Genomic DNA, 18913 nt, shown 5'->3' with positions numbered 1-18913 from the left:
GTCTGCAAATACCTGGGTTACTTTTTGGACTAGTTTCCTTTTCATTTTTCTTTAGTGCATTGTCGGCACTGGGTAAAGGTTAAATTATAAAGTGCTGATAAAAATGATCTCCCATCCTAATGTTGATCTGTAGGACTTGCTAGTCCTCTGTACTCACTTTGTCTTGCTGTTTCGTCTATCGACGTCGACGGTATTTATCGAGCGCTTATTACGTGCAGGGCACTGTACTAAGCACTTGGGAGAGTACACTACAGTAGGGTTGGCAGACACATTCCCTGCCCAGGGCACAACGCTGTAGACATGCTTCCTTTCCTGACTCGGGAAAGGGAACCTGAATAAAAGGCAATAAAAGGCAAAGGGCAGAAGAAAACCATTTGGGGATGGTCTTCAAATGTAGGAATTTAGATAGCTTAATTTCACTTATGCCCAGCCTTAAATTTACATCCATTCTTTAAAATAAAATTTAAATCAATCTATCAATGGTATGTATTGAGCACTTACTATGTGCAGAGCACTCTACTAAGCACTGGGGAGAACGCTACAGAAGTAGCAGGCACGTTCCCTGCCCATGACGAGCTTACAGTCTTGGGGTGGGGGGGGGGGACTTAAAAAACTCAGAAATCCCCCAAACATTATAGGTAAGTGAACAAAAGTCAAAGAAGCACCAGAAAAGATATCTAGAAAGGCTCAGACATTTTGATGTGTCCAATATCCCTTAAGAGGCAACAAGAAGAATGAAAACACCCTGAAGAGCCAAGGTAAAACCCATCCCCAAAACACGTTTGAAAGATATACTTGAAAAAGTTGCTTCAAAAAAAAGGGGACCAGGATTGGGAACAAAACGAGAAAGCGCTTTTGGATCGGCTCGTGCCTGGAAGGAAAGAGTCTAACGCGTTACAATATATTCTTTAAAAGTCCTACTACCCACAGATACTTGATGCGCTCCTCCCTCCCTGTTGCTTTCTCTCAAATGAAATTTGTAAACGAGAGGAGGTTTTAGACAAAGCAAGGCGGGGGTGTCCGTGTCCAGGGTGGAGTTGCCAGATGTCACCCTTGGAGGTGGGGAATGACACCCAACACCCTTGGATGTGGTGGTCCTCATCACCGACAAGAGTCGGTGCCCAATTCCCAGAGCCTCTAGGATGAGAGGGAGGAGGAAGGCATAGGAGGAAGAGCCAAAGCCTCCAGAAGCCAGATGATTTCGGTCACCAGGCCCCGAGAAGCAGAGGAGGATGCTGGCAGTCATGACTCTCTCGAGAGGAAGAGCCTAACCAAGAACTTCCGAAACTGAACTTTCTGCCAAAGGCCAAAATCCAAGACGTCGCCGGGGGTTTGATGAGACTCGTCTACAGCCTTCCCAAGCCTTTCATCCATATGGGAATGAACGACTGGGCTTCCACAGAGCATATCAAAACCTCAAGGCTCTGGGAGGGAGGACCAAGGAGGAAGAGTTTGTATAGTGCTCAGGCCACCATTTGAACCAAGTTGACACAACGACAGGGGAAAGGCAGAAGGTAAAAATCCATGACTTTCTGGAATGTTTATATGCGACTGCAAAGAGTGTCAGGAAAGAAGCCAGAGGGATTGGGAACCTCAGTTCCAGGCTACAGGTGAGTTGTGACTGGAATAACGGGCTCCTGGTGGAACCGGCCTACATCACTGGACTGCAGAACTAGAAGGGTGAGGGTTGTTCAAAAAAAAACAAAACAGAGAGGAGATGGTGCCTTTGGCATCAGTTATAAACACTTGTACCCTAGGAAACGGAAGGTCAGTAGCCAGAGACTCTCTGGGTCAAAGTGAAAGGAAAAAAAGAAAACAAAAAGGGAAATAACGGAAGTCATCTGATGGTGCTCCAAACCAAGAGAATGTGGTGGGGGCTGCCTTTTTCTTGGTTCACTTACCAAAATGGCCTTTGGTCAGGATCCAGTTGCGAGGGAATCTCTAACTACTCTAAGCCCTGAGAAAAAAACCAATTAATTATAATAATAACTGTGGTATTTGTTAAATGCTTACTATGTGCCAGGTCTGCCCAGCACTTAGAACAGCGCTTGGCACATAGTAAGAGCGTAACAAGTACCATAATAATAATTACAAAGCACTGGTGTGGGTACAAGCAAATTGGGTTGGTCAAAGTCCCTGTCCCACATGGGGCTCACAGTCTTAATCTCCATTTTACTGATGAGGTACCTGGGGCCCAGAGAAGTGAAGTGACTTGCTCAAACCCAGAGAAGTGAAGTGACTTGCTCAAGGTCACACTGCAGACATGAGGCGGAGCCGGAATTAAAACCCAGATCCTTCCGACTCCCGGGCCTGTGGTCGATCCACTGGACCATGCTGCATCTTAAGAAGCAACTGATCATCATTTGAGCAAAATTTCCTCAGAGTCCAATTAATCACCTATGGCAGATATCTCTTATTGGTGTCTTAATAACAGAGGAAAACTGGTTTACTTAAAACCTTAGTAGAAAGGACCACAGGACGATCATACTTAGGATTTTACGGACAGAAGTAGGCTTGATTGCAAGATGGAGAATTCAGAAAAGGAGATTGGCAAGGAGGGCAAGATGGGAAAGAAAACTGAGGATGTTCTTTAAGCAGGGCCTTCGGCAGGCAGGGGTTAACCGTGCCAGTGCATAAGAACGGCAACTAGGCACCGCATTGGGAAATCCAGAACTCTAAAGAGCCAACGGGAATGCCCGAGAACGAGAAGACATCACCTCAGAGCCACTAGCCAGTGTTTTTGAGATGTCGTCAAGGACAGGGGATCTCCCTGAGGATTGGGAATGGGCAACTATGGTGAATGGTTTTTACAAAGAGTGAGTTGAAATGGGTTGGTAATTCTGGGGAGGTACAAGAACCAATTAGGAAACAGTCAATTGGCAGCTACCTTAATTGAGTACAAGGTACCGCGAAGCACCGAAAAGGCTTTGGGAAGAGCAAAAATTGTCCCAGATCAATTGAATTTCCTCCTATGGTAGTGACAGACGATGCAGACAGGGGAGAAGAGTTGTAATCTACTTGGGCTTGTGAATGGTCTCTGATTGTCTCCCACGACATCCTCCTCCACAAGATAAGGGTGGAGGGCAGGTCACCCTCAAAAGGTGACTATCCGTGGTTTGCCCTCCTCCTGGGGGATGCATCAAATTGTCTTCTCCAGGGACCAGTCCTAGAACCGGATCAAATCCCCACTGAAGGATTTGAGTAGAATCATCGAGTTGGCAAATAACACTTATATTGAGCAAAGCGGCTAAAATCCTTCAGGAGACCAGAATAAAAACCCAAAGTGACTTTGATATATAGAGAACGGATCCAGGAAAATCGGAATGATGTTCAAAGGGACACTCTGGGACACAGTGCCCCCACAAGCTGAATGGGAACCAGCATGGAGTACTAATATTTTAAAAGCCAGCCCGCCGCTGGGATGTACATTTAGGAATACAGCATGCAAGAGTCAGAATGGAAATACCTTCTTTTCTACCTGGCATTGACCAGACTCTTACAAGAGAGTGCCATGACCAGTTTGGACCCCGCATTTTAAAAAGGATGTAGAGAAACCAGAGAGGATCCTTAAGAGTGCTTCCCAATGAAAGAATCAACTTCTTTTTTCAGAAGAGGGAACTGCAGGGGTGAAACAGTATACCATGCAACTTAACTTCTGCGTCTGTGACAGCTAAATATGACACTCTAGTCAAGTTTGGAAAAGAATTAAGAGTACAGCATGCACGAAGCTGTTTACTTGAAGCTTGACGTTTTACTAATGACCTTAAATTTGTACAGACAGTTTAGTCCCACTCAAAAATACGGGCCTCGTGCTCCACTATAAGACAGCCGAGCTCTGTTCGACCAACTTCATTGCTCTAGTTTCTCGCTAAAATGCTTCATGGGAGGGAGCGCTTACAAGTGGGCTGAGAGCTTAGTGTACAGATCTTTGGAAAGGGGTCTGCTCTTCCTCTGGGTCTGGGAATCTGCCTTTCGGCGGAAGCCCCAATAACCTCCATCGGTCGGAGAGGTGGGTGGTCTTCAGGTAGCTCCTCGCTGGTGGGTTCAGCTCAACGTTCGTACGGGCCGGGGAGGGAAGGCAGTTGGACTGGATGCTACCCCAGCTCCGCCTCACAAAAGTCACCAGGGACGTGAGACGGACGCCAAGCCTGCTTTAGAACCCTGGCTCCCTCCAGAATGCCATTACCAAGAGCATCGTTATAAAGATATCCTTGGATCAAGGACCTGAACTCAGGCTCCATTTTTGCTACTTTTAGTCGCGAGTGGGAGAGGAGCCGGGGAAACTTTCCTGGTGTGTGTAATTACTTAAAAGGCACTTTTATCATTAGCCTAACTATTTTTTCCCCTTAACTTTGAAATTCTATTTTCCTGCCCTCGACCTTGTTAGAGTTTTAAAAATAAAATAAGTTGGCTATTTTTGCCACAACTATGTTCACTTTGGGGTAATGGGGTTTGCAGCCCACTTCACCATTTGCCATTTCAGTAGGGTTGGGGTTAGATTCGAGATGACCAAAACTAATTTTCACTCCTTCCTGGAGCACGCCGACCCTCTAGAATCAGAATGGCCAAGTATTTGGCAATCTAACTGGACCCAGAATGCTTGAGGGATGGAATTTGCAGTGGTTTAGACCCCTTAGGGGATCTGGGGAGCTGTCAGTCAATCAGTGGTATTTATTGAGCCCTTACTGTGTGCACCGCACCGTACTAAGTATTTGGAAAAGTACACTTCAACAGAGCTGCTGGACAAAGCTGTGAGCTCGTTGTGGGCAGGGAATGTGTACCAGTTCTAGTGTACTCTCCCAAGTGCTCAGTACAGTGCTCTGCACACAGTAAGTGCTCAGTAAATATGACTGACTGACAGAAAAAACCCCTGCCCACAAGGAATTTACAATCTACTCTATCACCCTAGAGAACTCTGAACATGCGCCGAAGGAAATGTTGATTTTTTTGTGAGCATTTCCAGTTACCCTTTAGGATTACCACCCCCATGAGCCATTGCATGACCTGAGTCCACACTCCCTTCATCCTTCTTTATTTCCATTCAATCGATCAATCATATTTATTCAGCACTTACCGTTTGCAGGGCTCTGTACTAAGCGCTTGGGAAAGTTCAACACAACAATAAAACACACATTCACTGCCCTCAATACCTGACTGCCCGAGTCTATATTTAGGATGGGAACCAAAAAAAAAAAAAAAATGAAGAACCATGAATTTTCAGGTCTTCCCTGATCAATTCGGGTTCTAAGGTCTCCTTAACAGTGGCAGTATCATACTTGATTCTCACTCCCTTCTTCTTTCGACTCTGGTTAAGACATTATTTATTACCACAAATTATGCCAAAATCCAGATTGCTCTCCGGCTTGGTCCCTCTCTAGTCGGTAGGTTTATCTGCAGGGCGGAACTGTGAATTTAGAGGCGCTCAGGAACATTTTCAGTGTTCAAAATTCCACGAGGAATTTCATTTAGCCTCATTTCCATCTCCATATTGATTATTCAGAAATGAGTTAGCCAGCCTATGGGTTATTCTGTTTCTTGGCTTTTCTTTCTTCCCCTTGGGTTCGGCCTTTGCCCGTTTCCACGGCTTATTTAACACCCCCAAAGATACAGATTTGAAATTTAAATCGGGCAGTTTTATTTCTTTTCAGAACTGCTTATACAGGTGAGCAAGGAAAGGTGAAAGAGGGAAAAAGGAAAGTGAAAGTATTGTAGTGGCTAAAATGAGATTTGGGGGTTATCTGCAAATTTCATTTATACACGGTCTTTCTTTCCTCCCTTAGGTTACATATTTGAGTAGGCAATAGGACCAGAATGATAAAAAAAAAAGACCCATAGGTCTGTGGGTTTTTTTTTTTTTCAAAGAACCCTTGGTCTTTACTTGAAACAAACCGCCTTAATTTACCTTTCCCTATCGTTTGCCAAATGGAATCCCCTTAACCCAGTAAGAAGTGAATGGCGGCTAAAAGTCAGATTACCTCTTCTTTCATTACATCCTTCTTCCCCTGGCTCCCTGTAAGTTACCTTCTCGTTAAGTTTCCTAGGGATTGCAGGGAAATGTGGAGGGAAGCCCAGCCATAAGATACCTGCACGAGGCTGGTTAGATGCAAACAGATCGGGGTGGGGAGGGGGAGAGACGGACCGTGGCTCGCAGCACAAGTTGGGGGGGGGGGTCTCTGGATGGTTGCTGGGACAACCGATCATGGGCGACTCTTGTCCTGCCGCCCGCAAGCTAGGTCAGGATCTGCTCGCTGTCTGGCCGGATAGTGGTCCGGCCCTGGAGGTCTTTACTCAGGCCAGACTGGGCCTCGGATTTCTGCCCCTGCATATCCTCCCTTTGCCTTGAGGCTGTTTTGGAAGCTTGACGGTCACTGAGTATTCTGGGAGATTTATCCTTTCCCCCAGTCCCCTCTCCCTCCAAAGGTTTTGATTCTGATTGCAGAGAGGAAAAGGGGGCGGGAATTTGGGTGGGGGCCTGGACAGGCTTCCAAGAGCTAACCGGGCGCGAAGCCACCTTTTAGGGTCTTTTCAGCTCTGACCGGAAATCTTAAATCTTGCCCGCGTCCTGCGATGAGCAAGCTGGGAGTTCAGGCCAAGAGCCCGTCACCCGCAGGAAGCTGGTACCTGTGGTACCTTTCCCTTCCTCCATCCAGGTTAAATGAGGCGAGCTAACCCTACCGCTCCCCCCTTCTCCGTAGCATGGAAGTCCTGCCTGGCTTTCCTGTTCGTTGGGCTGATAACGGGGCAAGAGGGCGGTCCCCCAGTGGAAAGGATTAAGGCCCACTGTTCTCCCGAACAAGAGCAGAAAGACGTCTCGAAAATGCAGCATTTTCAGGGGCGGAACCAGCGGATAAGCTGGATTTTGGCGGAGAGAGTAACCAGCAGGAGCCTCCCAGACCCGGCCCCCCGAGTTCCCTTGGGCAGTTCTGTGTGAACTCTGCTTGAGCTCAGCTCTCCCACAGCAATCCCCTGGCACAAGACGGTCAGAAGATTTGCTTGAACTCTTCACCCTGATCTCCGTTTAGAAAACAAACAAAAAGGGATACAAAGTGGAAGGAAAGAGCAACATCCCACGTTTTGATTTTAAAAAGCCATCAAAAGTACCACATGCTGAAGTAGTTCGACATCTCCAAACCCGTTTCCCCGGGGGGAAGATTCAAACTGCGGCCGAAAGAGGAGGCGGGCCCTCTCCGTGGCCCTGTGCCGAGCAGGGGGCGGCGAGGCCTTGCTGGCAAAGCGCCGGGGCAGGTGCGCGAACCAGCCGGAAGGCTCAGCAGAATCGTCCCGAGGCCGTAGGCCTCACGACCCTTCCTCCCAGCCCCCCAACCGCTCTCGGCCCCGTCCCCGTCCCCGGCTAGAACCGGCCCCGCCGGAAACGAGGTCTGGGCCGCCGGCCTCCAAAATGGCCACTCGGTTTAGGGGACTTGGATTCAGTGCGCTCCGTCAGTGACAAAATCAAAACCAGAGGAGGATTCCCGGCGGTTAACCGAGAGAAGTGGGCGAACGAAGCTGCCGCGTGCCTGAAGGGGACGGGAGCTTCCGTCCGCCTCAGCTCCGGACGAGGCGACCTCGTCCACCCGGCCCAGAAGCGATCACCATCCCACCGCCGGTCGTTGCCATTCCGTTCTTTCTGCCGATCCTTCCTGAAGCCCTTCTTTCCGAGCAGCCGAATTCCACGCCGTCAGGGCTGGCTCTTGGGAGGATCCGTACCGTCCAGATCCACGGCAAACTCGGTTATAACTCTCCGTGCCAGCGGGTTGGTGGTCTTGAGCAGTTCCGCGGCGGAAGGGCGGGACCCCAGGCTCGGCTTGCTCCCTTTCTTTTGCAGGAGGGCCTTGAAGTCTTCGTTCCTGCTGGACGGTTTGGTGGGACCGCCGCAGCCGGACCCCACGGCAGCGGGGGCCTCGCCGGTCGGAGAGCCGGCGGTGGTCTTCACGGGGGAAGGGGAGCTCTGTCTGCCGCTGCCAAAGGCGTCGCTGGGCTCCTTCCACCCAAGCAACTTCCTTTTGGACCTAAAGAAGCAATGTAAGAAAGAAGAACTTGCATTGATGGAGGATGTGGAAGTGCAAGATGATATGGCTTAGCGGAGAGAGCACGGGCCTGGGAGTCAGAAGGACCTGGGTTCTGATCCCGGCTCTGCCACTTGTCTGCTGTGTGACCTTAGGCAAGTCACTTCACTTCTCTGGGCCTCAGTTCCCTCATCTGTAATGTGGGGATTAAGAGAAGGAGGCCCAGGTGGGACAGGGACTGTGTCCAACCTGATTAATTTGTATCTCCCTCAGAGCTTAGAACAGTGCTTGGCACAAAGTAAGCAACCCGATTTGCCTATATCCACCCAGCACTTAGTACAGTGCCTGGCACATAGTAAGCGCGCGCTTAAAAAATACCAGAACTGTTATTATTATTATTAACAAGTATCCTAATTATTATTCTTATTATTTGGCACCTGTCGGGGGAGGGGTTCCTCAAGCATCATTCCCCATCTATCCCACCTTTCACGAACCCGCCCCCCAGAGTGTGAGCTTGTTGTGGGCAGAGACTGTCTCTCTTTATTGCTGTATTGTAATAATAATAACGTTGGTATTTGTTAAGCGCTTACTATGTGCCGAGCGCTGGGGTAGATACAGGGTCATCAGGTTGTCCCACGTGTGGCTCAGTCTTCATCCCCATTTTACAGAGGAGGGAACTGAGGCACAGAGAAGTGAAGTGACCTGCCCACAGTCACACAGCTGACAAGTGGCAGAGTACTTTCCCAAATGTTTAGTACAGTGCTCTGCACACAGGATGAGCTCAATAAATACGAGTCAATGAAATCCGACTGAATGATCTCTTACTCATGCCCTCCTCTGCCTGGAAACCTTCCCCTCAACCCCACTGCCCTCCAAACCCCCCAGGCAGGACACTGGTCTTCCTACCTTCAAGGTAATGTTGGTATTTGTTAAGCGCTTACTATGTGCAGAGCGCTGTTCTAAGCGCTGGGGTAGATACAGGGCCATCAGGTCGTCCCACGTGAGGCTCACAGTTAATCCCCATTTTGCAGATGAGGTCACTGAGGCCCAGAGAAGTGAAGTGACTTGCCCACAGTCACCCAGCTGACAAGGGGTAGAGGCAGATTTCGAACCCATGACCTCCGACTCCCCAGCCCGGGCTCTTGCCAGTGAGCTTTTGAAATCACACCCCCTCCAGAAGGCCTTCCCTGATTAATTTTCCCATTAATGCCTCTAACTCCTATTATTTATAAAGATCTCCTAGAGTTGATGTGTTGGGTAATTGCCATCTCACTAATTTAAAGTGCTACGTAAGGAATTCTTAGTTTTAATGAAACCTAGATTTGACTTAATTTGAAAATATGTAGTAGACTAGAAAATGAGCTTTCCTTTTTTTAATGGTATTTGTAAGGCACTTATTATGTGCCGGTTACTGTACTAAGTTCTGGGGGAGAAACAAGATCATCGGGTTGGGCACAGTTCCTGTCCCACATAATAACAATAATAATAATAATGTTGGTATTTGTCAAGCGCTTACTACGTGCAGAGCACTGTTCTAAGCGCTGGGGGAGATACAAGGTCATCAGGTCGTCCCTCGTGAGGCTCACAGTTAATCCCCATTTTACAGATGAGGTCACCGAGGCCCAGAGAAGGTAAGGGACTCGCCCACAGTCACTCAGCTGACAAGTGGCAGAGCCGGGAGTCGAACCCATGACCCCTGACTCCAAAGCCCAGACTCTTTCCACTGAGCCATGCTGCTTCCCCATGCTGCTTCCCACAAGGGGCTCACAGTCTTCATCCCCATTTTACGGATGAGGTGACTGAGGCACAGAGAAGTAAAGTGACTCGTCCAAAGCCATACAGCTGACAAGTGGCAGAACCAGGATGAGCTCCCACGACCTCGGACTCCCAAGCCCGTGCTCTTTCCGCTAAGCCACACTGCTTCTCTATCTCTTGTATGTTGAGACAGAGACACCAAAGTTACCTACACACAGACACATACACACACATTTCCAAAGTCCCCAGTGTGCTCAAATTTAAGTGTGAATTCTCAGGCAATAGGCGTAATAATAATAATATTTGTTAAGCATTTACCATGTATCAACCACTAAGTGCTGTACCAAGCGCTGTGATACCCGATAATCAGAACTCGCATGGGGCTCGCAGGCACTCCTGCCCTGGGACTGTTTATAAGGGAAGCAGTCTGGCCTGGTGGATAGAGCACAGGCCTGGGAATCAGAAGGACCTGGGTTCTAATCCCTGATCTACCCCGTGTCTGCTGTGCGATCTCGGGTGAGTCACTTAACTTCTCTAGGCCTCAATTACCTCATTTGGGGATTAAGAGTGTGTGGGACAGAGACTAACGTTTATAATAATGCTGGTAATTGTTAAGCGCTTCCTATGTGCAGAGCACTGTTCTAAGCGCTGGGGTAGATACAGGGTCATCAGGCTGTCCCACGTGGGGCTCAGTTTTAATCCCCATTTCACAGATGAGGTCACCGAGGCCCAGAGAAGTTAAGTGACTTGCCCACAGTCACAAAGCTGACAAGTGGCGGAGCCGGGATTCGAACCCATGACCTCTGACTCCCAAGCCCGGGCTCTTTGATCTACCCCAGTACCCCAGTGCTCAGAACAGTGCTTGGCCTATAGTAAGTGCTTAACAAGTACCATTATTATTATATCTAATGTCTGCCTGCAATGACGGCGAACTAGAATAGGTGGGAGAGAAAAAGGCACCAAGCAGGACCTCTCACCATTAGAATTATGAATTTGACTCTCCGTGCCTCTTACAGTTGACTTAAGGAGTGGCAGTTGAGTAGATAAAAAAAGGGAGGCAAGATCCTTAAAGACAGAGATCATGTCTATCAGCTCTACTCTCAGTCATATTTACTGAGCACTTACTGTTCGCTGAGCACTGTATAAAACACTTGGGAGAGTACACTGCAACAATCAACAGACACATTCCCTCTCCACAGCTAATTTACCATCTAGAGGGAGCTTATAGTACTTCTTCAAACACTTAGTATGGTGCTCTGCCCACAGTAAGCCATCGATAAATACCAGGGACTGATTAACGATGAACAAAACCATTGACAAAATCTCGTCATACCTGTGAATAACCGTAAATAAGTCTTCCGTCGTGCGGGACGTCAAAAATACTTCATCATCATCTTCAGCTATAGATTCGGCTGTTTTGTCGCTGGCAAAAGTTTTCTCCTCAGCAGTCAGCTCCGAGGGAGCTCCTGGACGTAGGAGACGAAAGCAGAGATTGTCATAGCCCCTCCGAATCACTTTTTTCAAAAAATGGTATTTGTTAAGCGCTTACTATGTGCCAGGCCCTGTGCTAAGCACTGGGGAAGATACCAGATAATCAGGTTGGACCCAATCCATGTCACATGTGGGGCTCACAGTCTTAATTCCCTTTTTGCAGATGAGGTAACTGAGGCCCAGAGAAGTGAAGCGACTTGCCCAAGGTCACAAAACAGACAGGTGGAAGAGCTGGAATTAAAACCCAGGTCCTCTAATTCCCAAGCTCAGGCTCTTTTCACCAGCCAAACGTGCAAAGACTAAGATGAAGACTCTATCCTGGACACAGTCTGGGGGAGACAAAGTACCCAGCATCAGAAGATCACAGCAAAACTCTTGGTCAAAGTAATCGTTAACATCCCTACTTGGTCAGTGAAAAACACGGGGCTGAGCATCAGGAGCCCTGGATTCTAATCCCAGTTCCTCCACTTGCCTGCTTTGAGTCCGTGAGGAAGTCAGTTAACTGCTCTGTGCCTCAGTTTTCTCATCTGTAAAATGCGGATTAAATCCTTGCTCTCCTACCCTCTTTCGACTGAGAGTCCCATGTGGGACAGGGACTGTGTCTGATCTGACGCAGATCTGAGCGCTCAGCACTGTGTTTGTGTTTACCATAAGCACTCGATAAATACTACAATAAGGATAATGATAATTCCTCCTAGGGTTTATTTCTCAAGTCCTTAATCATCATTTTCATTGGTGTCTTCTAAAGTTCTCTCGGTTCTCTTACTCAACTGTTCTGGAGTCTGGAAGTAAACACAACGGTCTCGAGCCCTGCCTCCATGCCCATTAACTTTCACTCACCACCGGTAGAGTGTGAGAGGCTCACATCTTTTTCTTTATGTACGGCAGAAAAGAAAGGTAGGCAAAATTAAAATCCTCTATGTAAAAAATATGATCATAAGCACATTTTTCCCATTAAAACCTCTATCTCCTGTTTTTTATAAAAGATCTCCGGGAGCTGACTGCGTTGTGTAACCCCCATCTCTCTAACTAAAAACTCAACCTAGGGCATACTTAAGTTTAATAAACCCCAGATCTGACTTCTTGAATTTGAAAAGATGCAGGGTAAAATCAGCTTTCCTGTCGTTTTTGTTTACCCGAGTTGAGAGGAGGGCTGGAGAGGGAGGCCGGATTCCCACCGAGGGAATTTCTGGCATCGGCTCCCATCGGGGTGGTGGGGCTTGGAATTTGGGTGGAGGAGAAATGGGTGTGATGAGAAGAAGCGGCGTGGCCTGATGCTAGAGCACGGGCCCGGGAGTCAGAAGGTCATGGGTTCCATCCCAGCTCTGCCCCTTGTCTACTGCGTGACCTTAGGCAAATCACTTCACTCTCCCGTGCCTCAGTTCCCTCATCTGTAAAATGGGGTTTGGGACCGTGAGCCCCCCGTGGGACAGAAGCGGAGTCCAAGCCGATTGGCTTATGTCGGTACGGTGCCTATCACATAGTAAGCGTTTAAAAAATACACAATTATTATTATTACAGGCGTTCTTTAAAGCAGCGATGATGGAGGGAGGCTCTCCGGCTCACCTGGGAGGCCGGGTCCTTCTCCGCTGCCATCCCGTGGGACTGAACTCTCCCCCTTACCACCGGGTGAAGGGACGTCGTCGCTGCCCGGGGAGGAGCCGGCATCCCGGTTCAGGGTGATGATGGGACTGGGAGTCAGCCGTGGGTCCGCCGCCCCGGGCCAGGCGGGAGAAGGGACGGCCGGCAGGTAAAGGACGCTGGGCTTTTTGGGGACCGGTGGGGGGATCTTACTCCTCCTCTTCTCGGCCTCTCCCACGCTCTGGAGGTTGATCCTGTCGGGCAAGGGTCTCCCCTTGGGGCCCGGCTCATCTTCCCGCCCGCCAGGCCCCGGGAAGAACGTGCCAGGAGAGCCGGAGGGAGGGGACAGGGTGGCCGACGAAGGCGAAGGCGACTCGGCCGGGCCCTTGCCGTCCGGGGACGAGGGGGACTTTGGCTTCCGCACGACCGTGTAGATGTCCTGAGGGGAAGGCCTCTCCTGCCCGGCGACCTGGCCGGGGGTCCGCGGGGAGGTGGGAGAGGCCCACGGGGACTCCTCGGGGACCGGAGGGGGCTTGTGAGCCAGGCCGGGGGGCCTCTTGGCCACGGGAGGCTTCTCCGCCACGGGAGGCTTCACCTTCTTCTCGGGGAGGGCGAAGCCTTCCACCGTGGGCTCCTCGGACGGGTCCGGGCTGGCCGCGCTGCCGTCTTCGGGCTCGGACCTGCCGAAGGAGCGCAGGCGGACCGAGCGCAGGTCAGACTGAGTGACCACGGGCATGACGGGCTGGTTGGGGCCGGCCTTCTGGGCCAGCTTGGCCCCGAAGGTCGAGTCCGAGTGGTGCCGGCTCACCCTGGTCTTGCCCCGAAAGGTGACCTTCACCCCCGACGGGTCCGGGTGGGCCGGGGGGATCGGCGAGAGGTCAAAGGTCAACAGCGACTTGGGACTCCGCTCCATCGGGGAGGTCGGGGGCAGGGACGATTTCCTCTCTGGGATCTTCGGACGTGTCCGGGCCCCCCCGCCGCCCCCCGGGTGGGACGGGTGGCCCGGGATCGAGGACGTGGGCACGGTGGGTGTCGGCGTCTCCGACTGGCTGGAGTAGCCGCTGGACGGCGACATCAGACCCGTCGGCCTCCCCGGGGAAGACGGCCCCCGGGCCTCCGCCTCGGCGGACAGCTGGGAGGGAGTGGTGGCGCGGGACGTGGAAGGGGAGGTCAGCGATTCGGAGCTCCCCCGGGCCGGCGCGCACTCCAAAACGGTGGTCCCCGTAGCCGTGCTGGAACTCGACAGGGACCGGTAGGGATCAGAGGCCTTCCAGTCCGAGAGGTACCAGTGGGGAGAGAAGTGGGAGCCCTCGGGGTCTCTGGGCGAGAGGGCTGCAGGGGAGTGGCCCTGGGCATCTGAGGGGAGGAAATGATGCCCTCGGTGGGGGTGGGGGTGGTCTAGGGGGATGCAAAGGCTCCGGGGCCTCTGGTCCTTGGACGGGGCCGGCTCGTCTTTCACCAGGGAGACGCTACGCGTCGGCGGCGAAGGTTTCTTTTTGGCCTTCTTGAGGGAGATGCTCTTGGACCTCCTCCGGCTGAGCTGGGCCTCCCGCTCGGGGCCCAGCGCGGAGACGTTGTCCGTGCTGGCGCTGCCGTCCGAACCGGCCTCGGGGTAGCTCAGGGCCGAGTTCTCGCTGCTCCTCCGGTCATCTCCACCGCCCGCGTCCCCCGAGCACGCCGACACCGACAGCGACCGCTCCCGGAATCTACAGGCGCTCGGCTCCGGCTCCGGCCTCGACGGGTCCGGTGCTCCCGGGGCGCTTCCAGGCGGGGGGCCCAGTTTGGGGCCCTCGGGCTCGCGGCCCCTCGCAAGGGGAGAGGCCGGGCAAGGGGCCGACCCTCCGCTCCTCGCCCGGTCATCCTGAGCGTCGAAAAAGGAACCCGGCCCGTCGCAGTCCACTGGCGGGAGCACGTTGGCGGACGGAGAGAGCCGAGGGTCGCACGGCGAGGAGCACTGGGCCTCTCCGCTACCCGGGAGGCCCCGGCCGGGGCTGGAAGGGGTCGGGTGGTTGAAGGAACCGCCCTGCCAAGGTGGGGAGAACGTAGAGTCCTTCGGTCCGTTGCAGGAGGCCGGCACGTTGTAGAGCACGCTCTCCATGCTGGGGGAGCTGGGGCCGCAGCAGGTCTGGATGCTATCCCCGAGGTCACTGAGCGTCTTTCTCAGAGCCGGAGGGAGAGACCTGGAGGGACAAGTCTGACCGCATGAGTTTCTTCCTTTCCCCGCCTCCGGAGCCCAATTACGCGAGGCAGAGTCCACGACGGGGGAGTGTGGATGATGGGACGCGGGGCCGTTGCTATGACCTGGAGGAGGAAAGGGAAGGGGGACGTTAGCTCCCGGAGCCTGGAGTTCCCTGCCGGCCCGGCAGAGCCGTAGCCCCGGGTTCGGGGCTCCGGGGCTCCGGTCGAACAGCTTCTCGTCCGCCGGCCAGCCCAAGCTGGAAGAAAGGGACCCATCGGTTTTAGCGATACCAAGGGACTTGGGCCACCCAGTACCAGAGGACAAGAAAACATCCCAAGGCCCACATTCCCCGCAAGGTTTTTCTAGGAGGTTTAAGTGATTGCTTCATTCTCTGGAACGCTGTCACCCGGTAGATTAAATTAGGGGCTTTTGCAGCATTTTCACAAGGAGTCTGAAACTAAAAGACTTGAAAACGAGGATGTCTTGTCTCTGAGGATGAGATCAAAAGTTCAGAAACAAGACAGAGAGAACTGTACGACTCCGCTGCTCAGATCCGGGCACCAAGGTTACTTCTCTAAGAGTTTGGTGGCAGTTTGAAAGTTTTAAAGCAGCATACAATGACTCTTTCTCATGTAAAAAGATAGGGACCCACCACTTACGCTGAAAACAGACAACGACGCATAACGAGTCCTACATTTTTCCAGGACCCGATAATTTTGTGAAATATTTAAATAAATACTTTCAAAAAACGTATTTGAAAAGAGAAAGTGAAAAGAGGGTAGAGGGAATCATTTCTCTCCAACCCAAAACAAAGGCGTTAAACTTATTCGTCTCCATGAGAGAGGTGCCTCTAATTCAGTAACGATTTTATGATAGTGTATTATGTCATTTAAACATTCGTTCGAGGAAAAAATAAATCAGCTGTCCCGGTAAAGAAAGAAAGCCCTTCACATTTTAAATCCAAATCGTGTTCTTTTCACAGAGGAAACTTTGCTTCCTCCGGTATTTGGGATTGGAAATCCACGGACCCTAGGTTGACACCATTTGAAGGGAAAGGCCCCCTGAGGTTTCTGGTGGACTTCTCGCGATCGGGTTTGGAGGCCATCTGCCGCTTTATCATTTCCGGTAAGTGTCCTACCGACCCCTCCAAGACCGCCAATGGCCCATCTCCGGAGACCATCTCACAAGGGTTCCGTGGCTGTCCCCCACAGCCAGACCCTCTCACAGCAGGAGCGGGGTGAGGGGCAGGGAGGGGGTCGGCGATGGTGTCGTCACCTTGGTCTCGCAGAGAAAGGCTAGGAAATCCGATAATGGTCCGTCTCCGTCTCAAGGTGGACTTGGGGTTCATGGCCGTCTCTGTGTTAAACAGGGAGTGGCGCGAACTGGCATGTTTATCAAACTGCTGTCCTGTAGCCAAAATAAACACACGGGATTCATCCCGGTTTCTTTTCAAGTCTGAATGGAGATCAAATGGGAGCGGATGGCGGGAGATGGTGGTGGCGATGGGTTAAGAGCATGAGGTGGTACTCGGGGAAGGTGTTAGCACTTGTTCTGTCTCTGCCTCTCAGCGTTTCTGGCCACACTCTCATCACCCCAGTGCCTGGTAGCCCTTGAAGAGTGAGAAACTACCAAGTCAGGACTGGGATTTCAGTCTCGTACATCCTCAGAGGTGAATCCCATCATTAGCCATGTCATCTTTTTGTTTTTCAATAGTATCTGTTAAGCACTGGGGTAGATACAACCTAATCGAGTTGGACCAAGTCCAGATCCCACACGGGGCTCCCACTCTTAATGCCCGTGTGGCCTAGTGGCAAGAGCCCGGGCTTGGGAATCAGAGGACGTGGGTTCTAATGCCGACTCCGCCACTTATCTGCCATGTGACCTTGGGCAAGTCACTTCACTTCTCTGTGCCTCAGTTGCCTCATCTGGAAAATGGGGATTAAGAACTGTGAGTCCCAAGTGGGACAAACTCATTACTTCATATCTATCCCAGGGCTTAGGTCAGTGCTCGGCACCTAGTAAGCGCTTAACGATCACCACCATCATCGTTATTATTATTTTATAGATGAGATAACTGAGGTACAGAGAAGTAAAGTGACTTTCCCAAGGTTTTAGGATTAGAACCCGGGATCAGAACCCGGGTCCTCTGACTCCCAGGGCGGTGATCTTTCCACGCGGCTTCAAGTACAAAGGACGACACCTGCAAGAGAAATCTCTTGGACGGTAGATCTCTTCCCCCTTTCAGACAGAGCCGCCGACCTTGTGAAGTCAGTTTTACCTCTCACCCTCCTACCTCCGTGGTCATCTTAACAAGGTAAGAAGCCACGGCCTGTCAGGGGGAACCAGAGAGTCCCATTTCCTCCCACCTCAAGGGACAGCATTTAAACCAAAGGCGACTCCGCGCCTGCTTGCCTTTAGCTTCCCTGTCAGGCCTGGATCCACACTCAACAGCGTGAGAAGCAGTGTGGCCCAGTGGAAAGAGCACAGGCCAGGGAGTCAGAGGACCTGGGTTCTAATCCTGGCTCCGCCACATGTCTGTTGTATGACCTGGGGCAAGTCACTTCAATTCTCGGTGCCTCAGTTACTTCATCTGTAAAATGGGGATTAAAACTGTGAGCCCCACATGGGACAACCTGATCACCTTGTATCCACCCAGCTCTTACAACAGTGCTTTGCACATAGTAATCGCTTAACAAATACCACCATTACCATTATTATGTAGTCCAATCTAATTAGCTTGCATCTACCCCAGTGCTTAGTACAGTATCTGGCACATAGTAAACGCTTACCAAATACCATTAAAAAAAAAAATTCCCGATGCCCCAAGACATCCTGTAACTGGGCCCCGGGTCAGATGGCTGGAGAGGGAGCAATTCAACAGTGCGTGAGTTTGGAAGTTTACATGGGAAATTTTGCAGTAATGAACGAATGAATGAATGAATGAGAAGCAGCCTGGCCCAATGGTTAGAGACCGGGCCTGGGCATCAGAGAGACCTAGGTTCTAATCCCGGCTCTGCCACTTATCTGCTGCGTGGCGTTGGGCTGATCACTTAACTTCTCTGTGCCTCGGTACCCTCATCTGTAAAATGGGGATTAAGACCCGTGAGACCCACATGGGACTTGTACTGGGTTCAAACTGACTCGCGTCTATCTACCCCGACATTCAGTCCAGTGGCTGGTGCACATAGTAAGTGCTTAATAAATGCCATAAAAAAGTCTCTGTTGGGAAAAGCTTTTTCTCAGCATATCAGGTTGACGCAGCACACTCTACTCACTTAACTTCTCTGTGCCTCAGTTCCCTCATCTGTAAAATGGGGATTAAGACTGTGAGCCCCACGAGGGACAACCTGATTCCCCTATGTCTACCCCAGCGCTTAGAACAGTGCTCGGCACATAGTAAGCGCTTAACAAATACCAACATCATTATTATTATTATTATTATTACTCCATTGCAGGGAAAGATGGATATTCTTCTAAGGTGATATTTCCAGTCAGCCTGGGAAAAACTCAGACAGTTGGGAACAGGAAGTGAGGAGGGAATGGATGGATGGAGACAGGTGACAATGAAAAACAATGTCCCCCCTCCCTCACTCCGCTCCTGCTCAGCCTCCTCCCTGACCTCCCCGCTTTCTGTCTCTCTCCACTCCAGTCCATACTTCACTCTGCTGCCCGGATCATTTTTCTACAAAACCATTAGGTCCATGTTTCCCCTCTCCACAAGAATTTCCAGAATGCCACAAGTGTTCAATAAATATGATGGATTAATTGATTGATTTGGGGCAAGCTCTGTGTGGGCAGGAAAACAACACACAGAATAAAACAAAAACAATAAACAGTTGAACTCATTCAAGCAATAAACTTGAACCGCCAGGGCTATAACGACTGTAGATCTAGGATCAGA

The 18913-nt window shown here is 51.0% G+C and overlaps 1 protein-coding gene across 5 annotated transcripts in view; it reads right to left on the bottom strand.

Moving 5' to 3' along the window:
• Positions 1 to 5015: 5015 nt before the first annotated feature.
• NHSL2 (NHS like 2) overlaps positions 5016 to 18913 on the bottom strand; it is a 149816-nt gene continuing 135918 nt past the window's right edge. For 3 of the 5 annotated variants that reach the window (XM_029067383.2, XM_029067379.2, XM_029067380.2), the window contains exons 5-8: positions 16288 to 16419; positions 12819 to 15134; positions 11095 to 11227; positions 5016 to 8009 (exon numbers count right to left, since the gene is read on the bottom strand). In XM_029067383.2, the coding sequence (XP_028923216.1) occupies positions 7679 to 8009; positions 11095 to 11227; positions 12819 to 15134; positions 16288 to 16419 (2912 nt within the window). In that variant the 3' untranslated portion in view covers positions 5016 to 7678. The remainder of the gene's footprint in view (positions 8010 to 11094; positions 11228 to 12818; positions 15135 to 16287; positions 16420 to 18913) is intronic. The other 2 variants (XM_029067381.2, XM_029067385.2) reach the window with 2 other exon arrangements.

The sequence above is a fragment of the Ornithorhynchus anatinus genome, chromosome 6 (genome assembly GCF_004115215.2).
Source record: "Ornithorhynchus anatinus isolate Pmale09 chromosome 6, mOrnAna1.pri.v4, whole genome shotgun sequence".
In the NCBI taxonomy this organism is placed as follows: Eukaryota; Metazoa; Chordata; class Mammalia; order Monotremata; family Ornithorhynchidae; genus Ornithorhynchus; species Ornithorhynchus anatinus.
Note: the sequence above shows the minus strand (reverse complement) of the source record. Positions and strands in the feature narration are given on the sequence as shown.